The following is a 22,291-nucleotide window of genomic DNA, read 5'->3' as shown; positions in this document are numbered from 1 at the left end:
CGTTATCACGATTATTTGTTTTAGTGTTTCTAAGTCCTCGTTAATCCATGCACACTCGTCGCTGCGGGCGAGTTTCCTTTCAATTCAAACCAAAATCTCACACTTTAGCATCACCATTCTGACTCACTATCACCTCTACATCTTCCTTAGTCTCTTCTACTTTGCTTACTCTACCCCTCTCACGGCCTGCTACATACTCATCATACCCGAGTCCCTTTGTCTTTGCCTCCCTCCTCACATGCCTCACCCGAAAACGCCAGATTAGATGAGAGACCCAAACAGCCGTCTCCGCGACCAAAAGCACGATATAACTGCAACCGCCTAGCACATCAAAGGATCTCTGCGCGATAAGGGACGCCAGTGCCACCAGGGCGCCGAGAGTGTCTATTGTGATGAAGAGCCAACCTTCCAGATGTTAGCAATTATGTGGCTGTCACACTCAATCAGAGCGAAGTAAGAAAAGGGACATCAATATGTACTTATGTTGATGACTCTTCCTTCTCGCTGCCAGATCTCCCAATACAGCGGCACGAAACCTACAATCTGCAAAATTGCAGCAACTATTCCAGCCACTAATGTTGGTGTCGCGTTGCCTTTTCGATACTCCATCTACCCACACTCAAGACTCCATCAGCGTCCACGCTATAATCTACCCGTCACAGAAGTACCTCACCTCGAATACCAGCACCAATCCAGCCTCCGCACCGCCCAAAACCCCCACCAGTACCACCCCTACCATCCCCGCTATCACCCATCGGTACTTATGCGTATACCTCAGTATCTGAACTAAATTCACAATACTGAGAGCAGTAAACACCTGCGGCTGCACCTGCACTCCAACATTGAACTTCTGGACGATAGCGTAGACACCAAAAGGAGGGCCGCAGATGGACCACAGTAGCATTAGAGACGCAGGCACTCCGGACGTATTTTTCTGACGGTGATTATGGTATATCTGCGGGAGGAGTTGGATGCTAAAGAGGATTGTGGAGATGATGCCGAGGGTTGTTGCGAGGGGTGGGGAGGGAGGCTGGGGATGCATTGTTCAGGGCAAGGGGAGGGTTTGGGAGAGAAGTGAGGAGGTGGAAGGCGGAAGGTGAAAATGGTGGGTGGGAAATGAATATCGACTGCTGGTGGGGTGTTGAGAGGTTGACATGAGTTGGGCTTTGTGGAATTGGCCATGCACTTGAGAACGAGAGACTGTTGGTTAGGGTAGGTTCAAAGAACGGCCGAATCCATTGCAGGGAAAGACAGACCTAGGTGCAAAGTGAGTTTGATGTGACTCTGCAGGGACTGCCGGATAGACCATGAGGCTGCTTATGGTCGAAAAGCGATATCGCCGATTTCTCGACGCCACCATCAGCTGGTCCATCTGCAAGTTTAGACCGTCACACACCAGCTTGATCCTACACCAACCCCTCCGTTATGGCTGTCTCTTGACCGTGACAAATATTTCAGCGGTTCGGTGTACTCACAAAGAGCACTATCAAAATAATCAGGCATTCTTAGGACCCTATTAGTGGGTACAACCCGATGGACAATCGTGTTAGAGACGTACAGCATCCAAGCCGGGTTCAGGAACAGCTATCTGGAGCTCCTCGTGAGGATTTTCAGTCGACTAATGAATTAGTGCACTTCTTTCAAATCCTTCGACGCACTTGTAGTAAGCGCTAGAAAGAATCCCTCAAGGAGGCACGGAGAGGTGGTCAACCGTGCACAGTGTCTAATCGAGCTTAGTGGACGCTTGGTACTGGACAAGTGAGTGAAGCTGGCAATGGGATCGCATTGGAGCGGTGTGAATATAGTGTGCGTTCGAGGACTTAATTGCAAATTTTGAAAAGCTGTCTTTAGATGATCACGCCTACCCCCTTCGCTATGATAAGCCTTCTGCCTATTCTCATTCGTACTATTTCGCCTTTTGCGTTCTTGTCTTTCACTCTCTATTTACTCCACTCTTATCTATCCGACCCACTCTCAAGAGTACCGAACGCGCACTGGTCTTCACCATGGTCACGGTCATGGATCCTATATCACATCTACCGTGATCGGAGACGTTATGCTCATTACGATGCACATGTACGATATTCTCAAAAATATGGTGTATTGCCTATGATACGCATCGGCCCGAATGAAGTCTCCGTCATGAGTATCAATGCTATGCGGAAAGTGTACGAAGAAGGCTGGGAGAAGTCCGAGAATTATGCAAGCTTTCGCAACTTTGGGTGGGTCGAAAGAGATACTGTTGCCAATACGATCTTGCAGGCAATGAGTGTATTTTGTAACTGATTGACTTGAGTCCAGAGGCGCCGTCAATATGTTCTCTTCCACGTGCAGAAGGTTCCATGATGACCGCAAGCGGATCATGGGCCCAGCCTACTCACGGTCAACAGTCTTGAGCGATCGTGTCCAAAGCCTGGTCAAGACACGCGTGGAATTACTCATTCAATACCTGAACCAGCAAATACGCCAGTCCTCGTCCAAGCAAAGCGGTCCACTCATCGCGCGCAATATCTTTCGAGCTCTCACAGTCGACATCTTCACTGCCTTCGCCTTTTCATCTACTGTGGGAACATCATTTTTGAGCAAGCTTCACTCAGGGGCGAATAGTATGGCCGATCTTGCATTGGGCGATCTCGAGCTATGGTTTGAAGACCTGCGCGAGGCTTTCTTCTTCTTTGAGCGGGAGCCGGAGTTCCGCTGGGTAAGTCGACTTATGGCTGCCAAGGGCCCTTTGCTTCACAAGTGCTTCGAGGACTGGCTTTCCGTCCTCATTAAAAGATATGAGTCAACGAGATCCTCTGTGGAGAAGCGGGAGGATGGCTGTCGAGCAGAACAGAGCGTGTATTGGCGACTGCTCACTTGGCAAAGTCCAGCAACAGGGCGGGGCCTCGAGTGGAGAGAGCGGGCAGCCGAGATCATGGACCATATGGGTAAGAAGATGCATTGTTTGTGTGATGATAGGTTGATTTGATGTCACAACAACATGACCGTAAAGTGTCAGAGCAAGGCTGACTAGCGATTTTCGCTCAGGTGCCGGCCTCGACCCCATACCTTGCACCCTTGAGGCTCTATTGCAGAATCTTTGCCAATATCCAGCACTTCAAGGGAGACTACGTGGCGAGCTTAGCGAACATCTGCCTCCCGATAAAAGCCAATGGACTAACGCAACCATTGACAATTTGCCATTTCTCAACGCTGTGATTCTTAAGACTTTGCGCATGGTGAACACGATTGAAACCTATCAGCCACGTCTTGTTCCCAGAGGCGGCCGCGTCATAGAAGGCTACCATCTACCAGCTGGGACTGTCATATCGACACAGCCATACTTAATCAACAATTTGCCGGAGATCTTTGTTGAACCTATGAGATTTCATCCAGATCGCTGGCTGAGGTGCAGGGAGCAGTACGCGGAGATGATGAGGTGTCTCTTCACCTTCTCAAGAGGGCCACATGCGTGTATAGGCAAAGAATTCGTGATGGCTAGTAAGTGTTCACTTTCTTGTTTCACTGTTCAAGATTGTGTTTTGTCCCATCGGGAAGCTGTGACTAACGATTGTGATGTCTCCGTAGTCTTGAAGTTCACTGCCGCAGAAGTTCTTTTGAAGTTCGAGATCCGCATGATACCTAATACAAATAAGACGTGGACACATCAAGAGGAGCGGCGCAAATCCGAATTCGTGTTTTGCAAAGTGTGAGTGGATCGTTCTCGAACTACGGCTTTTCGAATTGTCCCTCTATGCCTTGCTTGCCAAGTAAGTCACTCCCAAGCAGTGTTTACATAGCTTCGTCGCGCTTAATATGTACGTATTCCATCTGTTAGATTGGAATTACTCCGATGCATCAGCTTTTGTTGGGTGTCACGTAAGTCACGTAGATGAGTGACACATTGCAAACGTGATACTTGCTCCTTTAAGCGTGTAAGGTATCATGTACTACATAAGGATCCTCCTCCCATATGTAGAATGACTCCTTAACCTAAGAATAATAAGAACATGATTACCAAATCATCTTAAGTCCAACAGCTTTGACATCCACGCCAAACGAATCTCAACAATATGATTATTACTCTCAAATGTCTTAGGTGACGAGGAATCTTCCGTTGATATAAGAACCCTGGAGCTTCAAGACAGGTGACTTATCTTTCAACGAAGTTACTTGGAAGTCTTTGCGCCACCATTTTTTACTCCAGCTTGGTGGATGCAGTGCAGATACAGGAAGAACAAGTTGTCAAGATGCAGGCGACTATCATCCCCCAAGTCAAGCCTTTTGTTATCCGAATTTCTCCATGTCTTGCCTTGATGCCGGTTGCAGCGTATCGGAGACTTCATAGACTCGTCATCCAAGTCAAAGACTTTGACCTAAAAGGTCCAGGCAGTCACCAATTAGTTCTACGGCTGCATTTACATCAAGATCCTGTAGAACAGCGAACAGTCCTTTGCCATAACGCTGCTTTGCTTTGTTTTCTTCGTCATCAACAAGTCATTTCGAGCGTTGTGGAGTCCGTCCAATTTTTTCTGAGATGAAGCGGCATTGCTGTGTCGGTTTGGGATAATATGTGCTGCTGACAATGCCGGTCCTTGCCAACACTTGAGGATTAGGGATTAGAGGTACTCATCAAGATCTCCTCTTTTCGCGCGTCGTACTCATGGTTGAGATCGTTTCTAAAATTCATCTCATTTGATTATCCGCGCTTATGCAAAGCATCTATCGATTGTTGCGGACTCCAGCCACTTGTTCATTCAGTAAGGTGCTATAGATAAGATTCTCCGTTGTCCTCGTCAACATCTTGTTCGACTTTCACTACTAAGGTCCAAACATCGAAGTGGTGCTCTAACGGAGTCTTCAGTATCTAGAATTTATCGCGTAGCTCGTGGGTCAATGTCTCATCGTCCAACGTGCGGCTTGCTTCCTTTGACTTCCTCGGAATGATAGGTCGCCGAAGGATGTATGGAGCCTAAAGGGAGATCAAGTCGGCCGGTAGACCATCGGATTGTAAACTGTACGTTCTCAATATAGTTCTCAGCGTAAAACTTGAATACTTATACGATAAAATAATTTTACCATTAATTTTTATGCTCATAACTTCGCATTTGCCGATTGATCCCATACTACACAAGTCTCTATGATGTCAACTCAGGCTCGATACCGGAACCATCTTGCGGCATGAGAAATTCAAGTAAGTCGCCAGAGGCTTGCGCTGTATGTCTCAACGTATGGAAGCTTTGTGTGCCAACACGTCAACATTGGAAAGTCTCGCGATATCGAGCCTGAACTTTGAAAGACTAAGATTTTCAAGCACGCGATAGACCTAGAAAACCATCATTGGATTATAACACTGGAAACTCGTGATGCAGAAACACTAGAACGAATAGCGAGAGTTAGATATTTAGACACTGATGGATTCAAGCGAGTTGCTACATGAAAACACGATCTCAAATACTTTGGAGGTAAAACTTAAACAGTCACCAGGGACATTTCCTTCATAATACAAAAGCTACACGAAACGATATTGTCCCTGACGAACTTAGTAAACGATATTTAAGTCTTGACTGGGCAGGTGTAAGAATCGTAATTGACATACAAGACAAAGAGGAGCGTGATCGATGGTGCATCCCAATATCAGACTCCTAATCCTAGTACAGCCCTACGGTCTTCATCTTCGTTTAGGGGCATGCGGTGGTCCTCTGACACGCAGAACAAAACTTGGTAGAAAGATGGATTTGCGCTTTTAATTGAAGAGTAAGCCATTTATGTCATTCTATTAGCAGCTAGCCAGCGTAGGGGTATCGCCGCACTAAGACATCTACAGGCAGGAAACACCCAAGGCTCGGTTCTAGATGTATGTGCATTTGATTGAGCCCGTCTAATTCTGCAGTCCCCTACGCAGTAGGCTACGTGAAATAAATATATCTGGTAGGGTACAGTGAGTTGATCAGTCGACATATGCCTGAAGGTCCTGTCAATCACTGAGCTTTATACCAAGAAAAGAACAACGGCTCGATGCGCACCAATCGAGATCCTCTTAACCTAGTCAGGCAGCCAGATTGCACTGTAGAAGGCCGCAGAGCTGCATTCAATGCAGAGTGGAAGAAGAGACTCGTACTGGCTATGCGACGAGTACCAAACGCAATGCACCCGCCGCGAGGCGACTTGTAGGATCATAAGAAGCAGTGGTGGGGCACAGATCAGGTGCAGACGGTCTAACTTTGAGTGGTAGTCAACGCCACTGTTCGTTATTTCTGCCATCGGCCTTGCATACACACTTGGGTCACGATGAATGAATCTCTGATACAGGTGAAATAGCCCGACGGCAAACGTAGTGTTGGAGCGGAGTCATTTCTCCCAGCTGGCATGTCCGCGACTTGATCTTCAAGCAAGCAAACGATATAGTACCGGATACGAAATGCCTTTGGCCGTTTCTTCTTTCCTCAATTTGATTCCTGCAGCAGGCTGAGGTATCCACCCAAGCTCCAGACCACTTCTATGACTCCTTAACCTCTAGCTTACGTATGTAACATGATCTAATCGCACATTGAATTGTTAGGTTAACCTCGCTTGAGTGTGATGGTGCACCACCTCCAGACGTTGCATGTAACACTGCCATTGGCTTCATCACTTGCAAAGTGTGGCCCACCCCACACTGGCAGAGTCCTGGCCACGTGAGGCACTGCAAGGAGTCCTGACTATTCAGCCTTTGCTCTTAGCCGGCTCTTACATAATTTCCTAGGAGAGCTCTCTGCCACCTCAGCAATGATTCGAGACTTCAGAAGATTGTTTCAGTCTATTCAACACAGGATTCGTCCCCGAGTCATGCAGTCTGCGCTCGAATTAATGGCGATGCTAATGTATTGACTTCTTTTTGTTGGCAACGCTCATCTCGATTGCTTTCAGGCAAATAGGTATCACATGCGTGCCTGGGTCGGAGGCTGGGTCCAATGCTATTGATAGGTCCCAGCGTCCAGGAACTTTACCTTAACCCTGCCTCCAGCCTCGAGAGAGGCATACGCTTCGAAGACTCAAACCCCATTTTCCTTGATCGATTCGTTGTTGTTTTGTCAGATTCCGCAATCTGGCAGGCTCCATTTACCTCACTCAAGATCTAGGGTCGTGTATTAATACAAAGCTCGCCACGAGATACCTTCGCCTATGCAGCCTTAATTCTATAGACCTGAGAATGGCAATTTGGATCGTCGTATTTTGGATCGATATTTGGCGTAAGTGGTTCCCGCTCTCTCCTTTTCCTTCTGTCATCATGTTTGTGCTTCAAATCGCCCTAATCCTATCTAACGGAAAAAAATTGGGTATGTCATGGTCCCGCTTGAATCATTGTCTTACATCAAGTGCTCACTCGCACTTTTATAGCGCTGGGGGGTTCATGTTTATGGGTCTAAATAAAATTAAGAATCTAGGTACAGCGCTCATTGGAACTACTTAAAGTAAGCTTCATTAGCTAGAGTTTTTTGGGTGAGCACTAACGAAGTTACGGTGGGATTTTACGTTGCCATTCGAACGTGGGACAAGGTTGTCACCGGCGGCCTCGCCAAGCTTGCCCAGTTCTAGGCCAACTAAATCAGTAGTCAGCAGTAAGCCAACATAGCCGGCTCAACGCCACTCATCAAACTCAATGACAAGTAAGCAAGGACGAAGAATATAAGAATACTATGAAATGCCTCTCGATAGGGTCGATAGGTTTTATCGCGTGTCAGAGCAAACATGCTGTTCAAGTTGATTGGAGAAATGCATGCAAGCGAGCATCCTTTGACGAAGGCTTGGGCGGACGAACCTCTGAAGCTCATACCAACACCCAAATCAAAACTTAAGGTAACTGTTCTTCGATTGAAGATCATGCAGAGACATGTAGCTCACAGCTGAAAAGAAAGGCCAAGAAGCCTCCGATGCATCTACCGTTGCTACAGAGATGTGCAACGTGCACAGTGAGAAATCTCCTCCTTGGTCTGAATTTCCCAGAAATACTAACATGTAGACCTGTTGTGTAGACGTCCTCCTCCGGGCCATCAACTGCATCCTCCTCCAAGCGCGCAACGTTCCCCAAAGCACCGCAAACGACGTCGCAGACTTCGTGACATTCAGCCTGCATGTCATAGCAACGATCAGCGAACACCACCACACAGAAGAGACACTTATGTTCCCTCTTTTCGAAAAGCACAGCAAAGCAGGACTACTGGATGAGAACGTCGTTCAGCATGACGAATTCCACAAGGGCATGCACGATCTCGAGATCTATTTAACGCAGATCCAGAATGACGTAGCTGAGTACGATGGGGAAAAAGTTATGAGGCTTGTGGAGGGCTTCGCACCGGCGTTACACAGACATCTAGAGGATGAGATTGACACGTTGTTGAAGTTGGAGGAGTATGATGTTCCGTGGGCGGAGGTGATGAAGAAAGTGACTGAGCATGCTGTTAATACGCCGAATCCAGTATGTACACAATCCCCAACACCATGATAATGCATGAACATAAGAGCATACTAATCGAAATAGTACGCCATCATCCCACTGGTTCTGAGCAATACGGACATTGACTACGAAAAGGGAATCCATCGAGGTGTCTGGCCACCGTTTCCGTGGTACGCAATGCAGATTTTCCCTTGGACGCATTTCCGGAAGTACAAAGGCGCTTGGAGGTTTTCTTGTTGTGACGCTTATGGTCGGCCTAAGGAATTGCCTTTTGCTTGATTTCACTGGAAGGCTTTATACGTTGAGGACTTTCTTGAATCTCTGGTTAGTAGAAGCGAGGGGTAGGGCTTTTTTGAGCGAACATGGAAGCTTGAGTTAATGTTTATGCACTCCTTTAGTTGAGCAAGAATCTCAAGAAGATAGGTAGCGCTTTCCTCATTTATGCGAATCTATGTACACAGAGGAAAAGGCTTTACACTTTATAATTGACTCATAGTAGACAATTCGAGCATTCCCATGTGGTGATATTGTATTTGCGATCTTGAAGTGCGCGTTCACATCGATATAGCGCCCGAGATGTTAGTCACAGATCGCACATTGGCTCTCTGTGCTGTCTACCTCCGAGACATAGACTCTTTTCAACTAGTCCACTCGTACTACAGAAAAGGTGATTCGGTAGAGAGTTCAGTGCCTCTGCTGGCAATCGGTCAGGTCTAAAAAGAGGCATGTCTGTTGGGGAAGTCCTTGACTTTTCTCTTCAGTCGTCGAGCTTTAATGGCTTGAGGCTGGGACGAGTGGCTTTTTGGCCGTAAAGAGCTCGCCATTTGTCATATCCCCTTTCGGAGTAATTGATTCCGAGACGGACCTAGGTTCTAACAAGCTCGCCATCGCTATGTACGCGTCAGCAGCTGTCTTGGACCGCTAGTGGGCTGTATTCATCATAGAGACTAAGAGTGTGCTCTCCAAGACGTTCACTTCGATGACAGTATCTTCTGGATAGGTAGAACTAGTAGGTGGACTTTGCGACTGGCTTAATGGAGCCTTCAATGGATATCTCACATGTGAAGGGAGTGGTTTTGATGGTGGTGAAGCTTTCGATACTGGTGTCTGAAGCTCAAGGCTAGTGATCGATGATGCAGTCGATGTTTCCATTCCCGAGAAGGACGCTTTGGACGTAACAGATATCGGCATAGAGTGAGCAGGTCCGTTATCCGCAATCTGCAGCGGATCATTGTCGTTCTCTGGTGGACATCTGATCAGCGCCTGCGTCCCGCGTCATGATGCTCAAGTTTTTTTCTAAGACCGAAATACCGTAGTGTATCTCATTGAATCGTCGCTTTTGTCTTGAGATTCGTGAACATGGGTTTGAATCATCCAGGAGTCCGGTGTCTGGATACCGACGTCAACTATCGCTGGTTTTGTGTCTTGACTCGGTCCGGTTTGGGGCTCTCCAGGTTTTTCATAGTGCCTTTATTGATTGATAGACTGACTACATCCATTCTGCCTGTGGAATGTTTAGCCTAATCTGAACCCTACGTAGGCGTTTTGACAAACTAAGTCAAAATCTGTCATAGCTCGGTATTTGAATATGAGGTGAGAGCGAAGCGGCTGACTCGTGTAATCGTCGACTGTCTTATCGGCCTGTATCGTTCATCAACAACACAGAATATGATGCACGTATGTAGTCGATGATCTTCCACCCAAGCTCAGTCAAAAGTACTTTTGCTCTCTCATCCTGTATATGACCCACTCTGTTCCCCAACGTCTTCCGTGCGGGTGAAAGTCATAGCAAGGCATTTGCTCAGCCGGTCTCACTTCGACCAGTCGCTCTCGAGCAAAGAATGCTGTACGCACTGCTATGCATCCTAAGCTTCGAACAAATACACCCTCTTGGTCTTGATTGAGAAGGTCCATGGTTTTCTCCCTCGGTGATCTCAATGCAACCAAAGACCCACAGCCCACTCTCCCAGCCTCCAAATTCCTTCAATTTTCCCCTTCCCCTTTTTCCCTACTTTGATAACTTTGCCATCAGAACTGAGCAGGCGGACAATCATGTTATCTCGTTGATCTGAGGAAGTAGTCGAGCGGAAAGAGCGCCGGATTGCTGATCTGCCTGAAGTGCTTTTCTTCCGGCCAATACGCCGCCAGTATCTCTTCTCTCCTTTGCTAACTCTAAAATAGCTCCAGAAGCTGCTGTGCGCCTCTTGCACGGTCTCGATGGTCTGGTGCAGGTCGTTGAGGAGAGCTAAAAGCTCGGTGTGAGGTTGTACCGGCATCGAAACGCGAAACGTGTAGAGCAGACTCATGACCCCCAACGACCATATATCGACAGCGGGCGTGTAATTACGAGTGCTTAGTGGAGATGCAAAGGGCCAAAGAATACGTCAGTTTCGTTTTGTAAGTCGTGTTTGAAGGATGTGGCATCGCGGAGAAGACTGTTGAGGTCTTGTGAGAGAGTGTTGAGGCGGAAAGAGACTGAAGCTCGCATTATTGACTATTTCAAGAAGGATGATAAGAAAAGCAGGCACAGTCGTGGCAGTCTTACTCAACCGTCCTCCATATCCTCTTTCGACCACAGTTGGTGCGAGTGAGCTTATCTTCGTAATCACAGAATCCATTGTAGAGGATGGGCTTCGCGGTGTTAAGTTTTGGCCCGTTGTGAGAGCAAGCTCATATAGGGTGGGCTCTAATAGTGATATCAAGTGGCCCATTTTGCATGTTTCATCAACATAGCCTATGTCTGTAGCGCAAAGCTCGATATGCTTGGTCGGAGGACGATTGTTGGGTTTTTTGGGTCTCGATAAGGCCACCATTCCTGGGCCGTGAAGGTGTGGGTGTGTTGACACAGGATCAACTGGCGGTGTACTTGCGTATATATATATTTAGAGATCCATGATGTTAGGTCGTCTTAGAATGGAGTTGACCTGAGTAGAGAAAATCCGAGTCGAGCACGAGCTTTATGATGCCTGCACCATAGACTCCGTGAGGGTGTAGACCGACAGAGAGACGGGGGAGGACGAAGACTTTATAGACGAGCGTTCCGACACTCACAGACTCACGTGAGACAATCAACTGTTCATTCACGAGTGTATGTCTTGAGACATAGTGTGACGTCAATTGCGTGAAGCAGCGTATTCGGCTGCCAACTGCCTTCGTTTTGTCACGTAGCAAGTGATTGACTGTTTTGCTGTACTCACCGCACTCTTGTATGTTCACGTCGTTGTTGTAGTAGCTTGTGTCTCAAATATAATCCCCTGCACGTCGTGGTTCATTCGTGCGATTCAGCAGAAGACAGCTTCGAGAACTCTCGCTCGACATCATCACTTGCCTCATCTACAACCGTAATCATACGCAATGTAAAGACCTAGGGAGGGTTCAGGAGGTACAAGTTCAGCAAGTAGATGCAGGCGACGTCTGGTACCTGCCACAGTTCTGCTTGGTGCACCTTGATCCAAATTTGCAGAATTGTTCTGTGGTGAAAAGTTTGGATGGATTGACCCGTGGGCCATGGTGGACTTTCCCACAGAATTTGCACGCACACTCTTTATCGTCTGGGCACCGGCGCCACCTAGCACATTTTGTGGTCTCTTGGAAGGTATTGCCAGGAGTGCCGGACCTGCACTAATGGGCAGGGTTGCAGGAGCTGTAGACTTTAGATTAGATGATAGCGGAGCTTCCCCAAGCTGCCGTTGCAGATCCAATTACTTCTGGGGCGCGAAGAGAGCCTGCAGAGTGGATAATGCTAGGGAGCTCAGCGAAGCAGATGATTCTGTTGGAGACCAATGTTGCAATGCTGATTATAGCCAAGATCAAGATTGTAATGGAAAGAAAAGCCAATGGCCACTGGGAGCGGCGGGGGCCTAGGCTCGGAGTGTCTTGAAATGGATTGGCTTGCTCCATGTAGCGGCCCTCATCTATTCGTTTGCGTTTAACCACTAGCTGGTGAAGAAACGGTCACGGTGAAATTGACTGTGGTGGGTGTGGGGGTGTGTCCAACTTGGGTCTCATTTCCAGAGTCGCTGGTATAGGTCTTATAAAGCATTTGGTGAAGAGTCTCGAGGAATGTTATATTGAGTGTTACCAATCTTGACATTTGCGAGCTTTCGAAGGGGGCATCATTAAGATTTTCTAAAGCCTCATAGACTTTCCCAAGAAGGGCGGCAGCTGCAAATATCTCAGCGTCATTTATTCTACCATCTAATGTCACAGCAGGCGTTTCTTATGGTTGAAATGGTGGTGCCATTGCGTTACCCAGCGGTCACGACGGCCAAGGGTCGTGGCATGGTTCGATTGTGAGAGTCTTGATGCCCCATGTTTGTCGAATGTTTAGAAATATGGTGGGTTGTTTGAATCCTCTCCTGGCTCGGGTATTTTCGCTCGCTGTTTTGGTGGAGGTTCTGATTCTTGTACTTCGCACACCAGGTGAGAGCATTCCGGTATCAGGGAGGCTGCGAAAGCACTCGTAGATTCTCCGCTCTTATGTTCTCGAGAGAGCGCTATATCCTTGGTGGCAATGATTGTCGACATCGAGATATTTCTGTACATCTGCTGCGGGACTGAAGTCGTTCAGAATCAGGATAGCGGACTATTGTCAGGAACATAGTGTATTGACAGATTGCCTCCGGTGTGGTGAATTCCTCGATGAAGTCGTCAATGACTTTGTATTATGTTGCAATGACGAGTAACTTAGTCATTAGCCTTTATTTGTCTTTTGCTTGTCAGGCGCCTTCTGATCACCTGAGGACTGTCACCAGTTTTCAATTAAGCCATGCTCGGACTTCACCCCAACCGAACCAGGAATGGACAGAGCCGAAGCTGACTGCAGTGTCCAGATCAGCACCTCGTTGCTCTATCGCTTGCTGCTCAATGCCAATGCATGTGTATATATATGTATATTTAAAGTCTCATCATGTGATATAGACACCGTGGTCTTCGCCCGGATGTATGTTGACAAAGAATCTGGGGGAGACAAGGACTTTGTAGATGAGCTTCCTCACCCTCAGTTATGGGTACATCCCGTAATGAGGTCTCGTGCATCTTATTGCTGCCCAACAGAATTCGTGGTACCTGCATAGCTTGGCTGGCTTCCATGATGAACCCTTGGGCGCATTTCATCCGAGCGAGCATGTTTTGTCCTTCTCGCACAGCTTCCACCCAACTCTTCCGCCGTTATCGTGGAAGATATTGTTTGGGGGCGCCGAGGTAGATTTGTTAAACAATGATGTTGATGTGCTGACGCAGACTTGGATGGCGATGGAGCTCTAAGCCTATGCAAAGGAGCCCGTAGAGGAGATGAATCTGTGCCATCTAGGGGTCCCCACTTATTTGTAGCCAATTTTGTATCGGCACCACGCGCATGAAGTAGCCCTTGCGCACTCATATCACGGCGGGGAGTTGCATGAGCCTTGACATGACTTGCATGTTCAGATGAGGGGGCCGTCGTCTTGATTGCCGCGGCTGAAAGAGCTGAGCGGCGTGGCTTAGGCGTATGGGCAGGCTTTAATGATATTGAATACGGCACAAATCTCACATGAATCCTGTCGTCAGACTGAAGATGTGTTGCAGACGAAGAATGCGTTTTCAGAGAGAGATTAGCCGAGGATTTGTCTCAAGCTCTGGTTAGATTCTGAAGATCGCAGTGTTTTCCAAATCTCCCCCCACGCTCCCCGCTCGTCTCTCTTACCGTCGCCGCTGGGTTTTTTGTTGTGTGAGAGATTGCGCTCGTGAGAGAGGATGAAGATACTGTGGGACATGAGTTCGCCTCCCAATGCGAGTCCGCCGACGAAGGGCTCCCAAGAAGCTCTCAACTCTCGAGAAAGGACGTAGAAACCCTAGTTTTCTGATCCTCTGGAGGTGCCTCGTTGCCCATCGGTACGCTTGAAATGCAACTAATCCCAGGAGTAAGGGGAGCAGAAACGGTGTTGGCGTTGATGTAGGAATCCTGGCAACAGCGATGTCAGCGAGAGAGGACCCGAAGGGTGCCTGCAGACGCTCAATTCCGTGTTCTACGGTTGAACTGCTTTCTCTCCTTTGATCATGACCGTTCATACGCTCCAAGAACGGGTCATAGCGAGTACGTGGGTAGTCTTCTCCTTGGTTTGGTTGCAGGCAGATAAGGAATTTGTTCCATGTAGTTGATCTTACCCATCGGGTGATCGCGGCTGTTGATCCGATGTAATGATATCGATACACGAAGTGTGTGACGACTACGTGTCTCAATAAACCTCGAGCTGGTGTACCTGTATATATATATTTAGTGATCCTCCATATCGAGCAAGACCGACATTTGGCTCCAACTCTCACGAGCTTGAGCGAAGGATGAAGAAGTAAAGGAAACCTGGAGGAGGAGCTGGTATTTATGCACGAGCTGAGGCGTTACACTTTACAAGTCACGAGTTACCTTCTCGTGTGATATACATCTTGAGTATTCACACGTAATGATGTGAGAAGTTTCTGTCTCATTTAGATGACGTGTCTTTAAACTACTGGCAAGTGAACTGTCAGCTGGTTGTGTGTTCTCGAGTGATGGGTATTACACCGACTTGATGTCTCACAGGTTTCACTGACTGTGAATTAGATGTGTTTGTCTTTGCCCATGCCTCGGGACTATTGACACACATGATAACGATCATGAGAAAAGTGCATGTCTCATTCTAGTGGCATGTCTCGAATCTACAGCAGGTGAATATTCAGCTAGTGAAGTGTTTTCCAGGGACAGAGATTACACCGGCTTGGTGTCTTACCAACCATGCTACACATGCTGTAAAGGGCGAGTTGGAATTGTAGAGGTACTCCTTGGACTATCAACACAAATCGTAGCCATCGTAACGACGTAGTGATTTATGCGGAGAGGTTTCTTCCCTTGGGCATAACCTCCTGTAGTGACTGTTCCTCCTTTCCACAGATAATTGAGTCACTCCACGAAAGCGGCGACTGATACCGTGTCTCAACTATGTCCGTAGTCAAGTTATTTCACATGTTCGGAGAATCATGCTCGAAAGTGAATGACTTGCTGGGCGACGCAAACGCACCTCGCAACACAGGCTCGAGTGGACGTCATCACGAGGAGGTCGCAGTAGGTATCAATGAATGAGGAAGCAGAAATCATATAACAAACGTCAAGTCGAAGTCAATCACGTTTTCAAGACTTTTTAGATTGGAGAAAGCAATGAAGATCAATGAGGTATGAGGGAAGGAAATGATCATTAATTGTATCTGGCACTCTTGGTGCCCTCCTTCGCATTGCAAACTTGCAAACAGTATCGCACGACTCAAATACACGACTAATTCCATAACAAGTACCACGCAAACAGGTCCTCGGCGACGTAACAATCGCTGCTTTGTAGAAACTACCAGTCTCCCCCCCCTTCCCCATCCTGTCCTATGATCCCGGCAGCGAGGTCCACGCCAAGTCATTGTCTAGCCGGTCTTAGACCAGTCGCTCAAGACAACAACCGCTGTGCTCGCCGCCTCCCCTCTGTCTCCCGAACCTGCTCTTAGCCAGTGATGTACATGCCAAGTCATTTGCTCAGCCGGTCTGAGACCGGTCGCTCTTGAGCAAAGACTGCCGTACGCACTGCTGTCCATCCCACCGGTCTGATTGACCAGTCGTTCATGGGATGGTGCCTCCCTAAACTCAACGTCTCCTGGAAGGGGTATTAGTCTTGAGTATCTTGAGCTTTGAGTAGACATACCCTCTTGGCCTCCATTGAGGAGGTCCATGCATGCGACCACAATTGGTGCGCGTGCACCTATTGCCATAAGAGCAAAACTCGTTGTAGTGGATGGGCTTGGAGGCGGCAACTCTTGGCCCATGGTGGCCCATCTTGCACGTTTTGTCAGTGCAGCCTAGATCTCGGGGGCAAAGCGGGATAGACGGGGTTGGAGGTCGATTGTCGGGGCTTTTGGGCCTAGGTGAAGCCACCATTCCAAGGCCCCGAAGATGTGGGGGGAGGGGCGAATTATTCTGAGGCGGTATATCAATGACAGACCCTTGTCGATCGAGAGGTCTTGCGCCAGCTGCTTCTAGCAGCTCATCTGTGAGCCCTTTTCTTGTCGTGGACGCCGGAGGTGAAGTAGAGTGCTTTTCAAGATTTGGGTCCAAAGTGATGGCGGGCTCATCATCTTGACTAGACTGTGCAGTTGCGGTAGTGGCTGGCGGGGCTGGTGCAGTGCCCTTTACGGGAAGGTCTGGCTCCGAGAGGGAGGTATGTCCATCATCTTGACTAGACTGTACAGTCGCGGTAGCGGCTGACGGAGGGGTTGTACCGCCCTTTTCAAAAAGGTCTGGCTCCGATGTAGTCGTAGATTTGTAATCTTGACTAGACTGTGCAGTTGTCGTGAGGGTTGACGATGTAGTTGATCCTTCTTCTAGGATGTTCGTAGAAACTGACGACTCTGCATCCGATGCCCGTATGCTTCCCTCACTGTCGTTGACAAGGCTGGCTAAGTCTGCAGAACCAAATTCGGATTGTAAAGGCGTCAATTCTAATTCATCGTTGCGACGTTGCTTTTCGAATATTTGATTTGATGGGCCAAGAGAGTGTGACACTGGATCAGTGTCATCAGACAGAGCTACGTCTCCTTGCAGACCGAGGTAATCATGATCCAGGGTGGTCACTGAAGTCGACGTATCATGGGCTGCCGGTTGTGAGCATTTGTGATCAGGGCTACACTCGTTGTGTCCAATTTCCTTTCCAGTGGTGTCAGATTCGTATAGCGTGACGGAAGAGTCGGTGCCTCGGTCTTGAGAATCCTCGGTCTTGCTTGTATTATGCCCTCTTTCTCTTCTTTTGATTATGGAAAACATGCTCTTGTCGCTGTATCTCCAGAAATCCCAAGAAAATGTCTTCTCTGTAGCGGTTGAGAATTTTTGACGAAGATGCTTCTCTACCCAAACGCTGACGAGGAGCAGCTTGTGGTAGAACACGGAATGGATGGCTCTGATTGTCATAAACATAGTGTACTGGAAAATTGGCTTTAGAATGGTTGATTCATTGATGAAGTCGTCAAAAACTTTGTAGTAACTGGTAATGAGAAGTAAGATTCTCATGGCTTTGCCTTTGTGTTTGAGCATCTGCTTCGCAGAGTTCGAGTCATGAATAGACATGTTGATAGTGGCGGAGACATCAATTTGTGGCTGTTTGCCGACGGCTAATGTATCGTTGGTATCGCGAAGAGAGTTCTGTGGCAAGTCGTACTCTTGATCTAGAGTGTTGGCAAGAGGAAACGTGGTGTTGAAGGCTAATGTGATCGATGAAGCGATGGGCATATTCGAATCTTCCGATGAGGTAGGCATTTCATGTAGAACTCTATACAGCTCTTCGAAAATACCATTGGAGAAATCAGGCATTGTAACAGGAGCAGGTTCATTGACGAGGAGGCCGTATCCGGGAATGATGGCAAGACCATTGTTACACAGTTCATAGGTGAGAAAAGACGTTAGGAGGTAGCTACCCACCCACAGTAGCCCGCGAACGACAGGACTCAGCGGCATTGTGGCCCTTCACCGTGATGGCTTTCAGTTCGATGGCAAAATGAAATGGCAGAATTGGATTGCAAAGCTAGATTGTGAATGGTGAAGTAAGATGATGACTGTCGCTAAGTTTCAACAGCTTTGACGATGTACAATCGATGATCTGTGAGAGAAAGATGAGTCAGAACGATAGTGGTGCGACGATGGAGGAAGACAGAAGAAGAAAACAGAAATTGGGGGAAAAATGGGGGGCCGGACAGTCTAGTCCATGTAAATCTTCTCAACACATTGCAACACTCCTAACACACTTACACCACCTCCAATTCGCAGCTCGGCTGCACCAACGCGCCATGACCCCACCGACTTACGCGTATCTACGCGTGAATGAAATGAGGTTCAGTGGTTCACCCTCTTCGTAATCTCCTTTGGCAAATGTGGCAGCCACCCCTCATCGCCAGCCCACCACCACAATGACGATGCGAAGGGGGACGTTAGAGCAATGCATCAATGCGATAGGAGGTGCTATGTAGGTGATGGGGACTGCATTCCCATGCAGTCAACTATTGCGCACACCAAGCTGGCTATCCCGCTGCGAACCACAGTCCTCCAGTGTCACCCATCGCGCCATACCGTACGACCCACTTTTCCGCGCCGAGGGCCTGGAAGGGCCGTCAACAGCCGCAACTAGTGAATTTGCGGTTGGTTCGGTGATAGCGGAAAATTCGTTACGCCACATGATCGTTGGTGAATAGGATAAGATAGCTTCACCGGCAGGTAATCCGTCTCGTTTAGAGAAGGTGCATGCGACGATTTGCATGATTGCATGCCAAGGCCTAGAAGGTGGCTGCGAAAGTCGGACACTTGCTCGTGGTGTAGTGGGAGGGAAAGTGAATGTAGTAGACGTTTCAGCATAGCAGGCGTTGTGAAGTGATTCCATGTACATGTTCAATGTCATCAGGCAGCGGATACGCATTGAGACATAATGAAGAAGCGATAGATTAGTGTTGTGAATAATAGTAAATTCGTGCCGAGTGTCACCATATAAAGTCTTGAAGGCGAGAGCGTGGTGTATTGTGGGAAATTGCCCAGAAGGAAAGTTGTAGCTGTTGTCGGAGCCACATGGCTGGTCGAAGTAGCAAGTGTAGGACATTCCACAAATCGCTACGAGTGAATGCTGCAGGAGGCTGACTTGATGATATGAAAGGCATTGGTTGAACTGCAATTTATGTGAAGGTCTCGAAGAGTGAGGAGATTCTTCTCACACATCGTTGTCCCAAAGTCGCGCATTTATTACTATAATGACTTCTAGCCGGGTCAAGTCACGTCTGACTTGCGCCGTAGTACACGCAAATGCATGAGACACTAGTCAGCCCGAAATAGCCCCTTCCATCCAAACATTTCTCCCAGCAGTGTGTAGCAGCCATCCCTCTTTGCGCTCAAGAAGGCAGCCTGCCTATTCTCACCCTGTGCGTTCGTTCCAGAAGCCATGGGATGGATGGATCTTTCAGAAACTCAAAGAACGAGGGCTGAAAGTTGACTCTATCCCGCCATTCCAAAGCCTCCAGTTGTAGAATAGCAGTGCGATCCGACAGTACAGATTCTATGCTTCGAAGGTGGACGCGACAACAGGCTTTTCGTGCCGCTGCCATTTTTTGGGATTGCTCGGATTTTGGAAGATTGCAGAAATTCCGACCCAGCTCAACTCCGTAATAATAGGTGATCCATCTGCTATCAGCGGCCACCAGGATGCGACGTATGCACGGCCCTAAAGCGTGTCGTTCTGTCAAGCCTCCATTTTCCTTGCGTTCTTTAGCTTCTCGCAGAAGCTTTCCGATGATGTCAAAAGAAGCAAAGCTCCAATCCAGGCGGATACAAATCGACGAGAGCGAGCGAGGCAAGTGAGCTCTTGGCGATGTGACCACAGATGTTTGCTAGGACTCCATATGGAAGCTTGAAGAGGGCAGCTTTGGAGTACAGTCTTCTGCCTTCAAAGACACGATCTAAGCTCAGCGGTCAAATACCTTGCCGAGGTCGTCCTTGCCCTCCAAGAAAATGCCTATGAAAAGGGTTACTAGCTCACAGTCTGGTCTCGACAAGTCATTCCCTTCATCACATCTGATGACAGTGCCTCAGTGTCTTCAAACTCGACACCTTGGAGGTGACTTGTACCGGCAAATGCAATGTTTTGTGGAATGTCAGCAAGTGGGCAGCCAGCCTCTAGCACGTGATTCCTTGTAAAGTCCGTAAAGTCCGAGCAAGTACTAAGGTCTTGGCGCTTCGTCTTGCTCTCCGTCCCACTCCCTCCTCCGCCGTCAGCGAGGGACCGCCAACTATCTTTGGGTGAGAGAAGACATACGCACTGTTGATGCTAGAGACTCTCAACACGCTTCTGATTTGTCAAGCGCACTTTACCCGTGACTGAAAGTATCTTGCAAACTACAAAGTAAAACGCCGGACGGCAAAAGATTTAGGCTCAAGGCTCATTGTAGTTGCGGTCGCACTCAGAAGGGTCGCTTTTGTCCTCAAGTGACTGCTTGACCGCCTTGAGGAAGAACATGCGCCTCATCAAAACCTCCACTCTAGAGCTGGTGGAATTCGTCGGAGAAGATATACCCGAGTATACAATCCTCTCTCATACCTGGGGATCCGAGGAGGTCTCGTTCCAAAAGTTTTGCCTACCTGAATCAGCCACATTGGACGGCTACATTAAGGTTCAAAAGTTCTGTGGATTGGCGGCCCAGGATGGCTTCGATTACGCTTGGGCTGACACCTGCTGCATTGACAAAACAAGCAGTGCTGAGCTATCCGAGGCTATCAACTCAATGTTTAGATGGTATGCGGATGCTCAAGTCTGCTATGCCTACCTGGCAGACTTTGCACCAGAGCCGCATGAATACGCTGGGAAAGACTGCCCACCGGATCAAATTACCCCAAAGATCGAGGAATGTAGGTGGTTTCGACGTGGCTGGACCCTTCAAGAACTTCTAGCACCTTCGAACGTAATCTTCTACGATCGAAACTGGGTGAGTTTTGGCACTCGGCAGGAATTGCAGAGTCAAATCTCTTCAATTACGGGGATTAGCCATGAACATATCGATGATCCCGCCGCAGCCAGTGTTGCCCAAAGAATATCTTGGGCTTCATCGAGAAAGACTACTAGGACTGAAGACGTTGCGTACAGCCTGATAGGTCTTTTTGAGGTGAACATGCCTTTGCTATACGGTGAAGGTATGAAAGCGTTTGCTCGGTTACAGGCCGAGATCATCAGATCTTCGAGTGATGAGACCATTTTTGCTTGGAAGAATCCATCAATGGGCATTAGCGGCATTCTAGCAACTTCTCCAGCTGATTTTGCTGAGTCCGGCGAGATCATTAGAATTCCATATCACCGGGTAAAGCCGTACTCTTTGACCAATATGGGTCTGAAAATGCAATTGGACTACCAAATATTATCCATACTGAGCGAAAATACTTACGAGTACGAGACGCTTGATGGGAATACGCTTTCTCCGACATCATTGGGCTCTATGAATCCGGACACAATCTGCGCTGTGTTTGCATGCGCACGACTGTCTGATCCCAATGTGAAACCTTACATGCTTATCCTGGACCCCTCCAACCCAAAAGACCAAGGGGCTGTATGGAGACTGCATCCTGACCAAATGTTCTTTGATAAGGGTGCTCATATGATATCCCTATTGACAGACACCTTTTATCTCGGAATCAAGACTACATTCGAAGATCGAAATATGACCATTCCAGGTACCCCTTCCCTGACGAGCGTGGAACGCATGGACATCAAGTTGGCGAAAAATTTTGAAGAACAGTTCTCTTTCGAGCCCTACCACCCATATGACGGGACGAGGGCACACAGGGTCCTTGCCAATGGTAACGGCATCATCTCCTCATTTGTATCTTCTTTCTCTAAACTCTTCCATTGGCGGCACGAAACCGATGGCAGAGCAATCAAACTGGAGGTACTATCTGGCCCTTCGGGCATGGGCCCTAGGTTCGTATTCTGTATCTCAGCTGGAGATCAAGCTTGCAATGACTCTTATGAGTTGGCCAACATGGTAAGATACCTTCGAATCCCCTTCGGCAAACTTGAGGTCTTATGCGTGACCTTACACCTCGGAAGAGAAGACGTCTACCACTCTATGTTCAGTCGTGGCGACCCTATGTACCCTCGTTTTATTGAGCAATGGACGTGGGTTGTGGACATAGAAATTGGCCCCTCTGAAGGGGTGAGCTGTGTCTCAAAAAGATTGAGCGCGGAATTAAGTGACTCAGATCCAGGGAGTCTGCAGTCAAGTGAGTGTGATGAAAACTAAAATAATTGCTTCATCGTACATTCTATGCTTTGCATCTAGGTTACCTCTATTGATAGGCTCGATTGA

General features: G+C 48.1%; 3 protein-coding genes across 3 annotated transcripts; 2 read left to right on the top strand and 1 right to left on the bottom strand.

The window, feature by feature from the left end:
• Nucleotides 1–7,713: 7,713 nt before the first annotated feature.
• Nucleotides 7,714–8,467, top strand: KY384_001262 (uncharacterized protein; the record flags this gene model as incomplete). Its single annotated transcript, XM_044809793.1, has 3 exons — nt 7,714–7,821; nt 7,862–7,934; nt 7,998–8,467. The coding sequence occupies 3 exons, from the start codon at nt 7,714–7,716 to the stop codon at nt 8,465–8,467; spliced, it is 651 nt and encodes a 216-aa protein (XP_044673700.1).
• A 7,371-nt stretch (nt 8,468–15,838) lies between these two features.
• KY384_001261 (uncharacterized protein) lies at nt 15,839–17,771 on the bottom strand (the record flags this gene model as incomplete). The annotated part of the gene is made up of 3 exons (XM_044809792.1): nt 15,839–15,909; nt 16,114–16,244; nt 16,297–17,771. The coding sequence occupies 3 exons, from the start codon at nt 17,769–17,771 to the stop codon at nt 15,839–15,841; spliced, it is 1,677 nt and encodes a 558-aa protein (XP_044673699.1).
• A 2,678-nt stretch (nt 17,772–20,449) lies between these two features.
• KY384_001260 (uncharacterized protein) lies at nt 20,450–22,291 on the top strand (the record flags this gene model as incomplete). The annotated part of the gene is made up of 2 exons (XM_044809791.1): nt 20,450–21,967; nt 22,265–22,291. The coding sequence occupies 2 exons, from the start codon at nt 20,450–20,452 to the stop codon at nt 22,289–22,291; spliced, it is 1,545 nt and encodes a 514-aa protein (XP_044673698.1).

The sequence above is a fragment of the Bacidia gigantensis genome (genome assembly GCF_019456465.1).
Source record: "Bacidia gigantensis strain McMullin 20006 chromosome Unknown contig_125, whole genome shotgun sequence".
NCBI lineage: Eukaryota > Fungi > Ascomycota > Lecanoromycetes > Lecanorales > Ramalinaceae > Bacidia > Bacidia gigantensis.
This window is presented reverse-complemented; position numbering and strand designations above follow the sequence as displayed.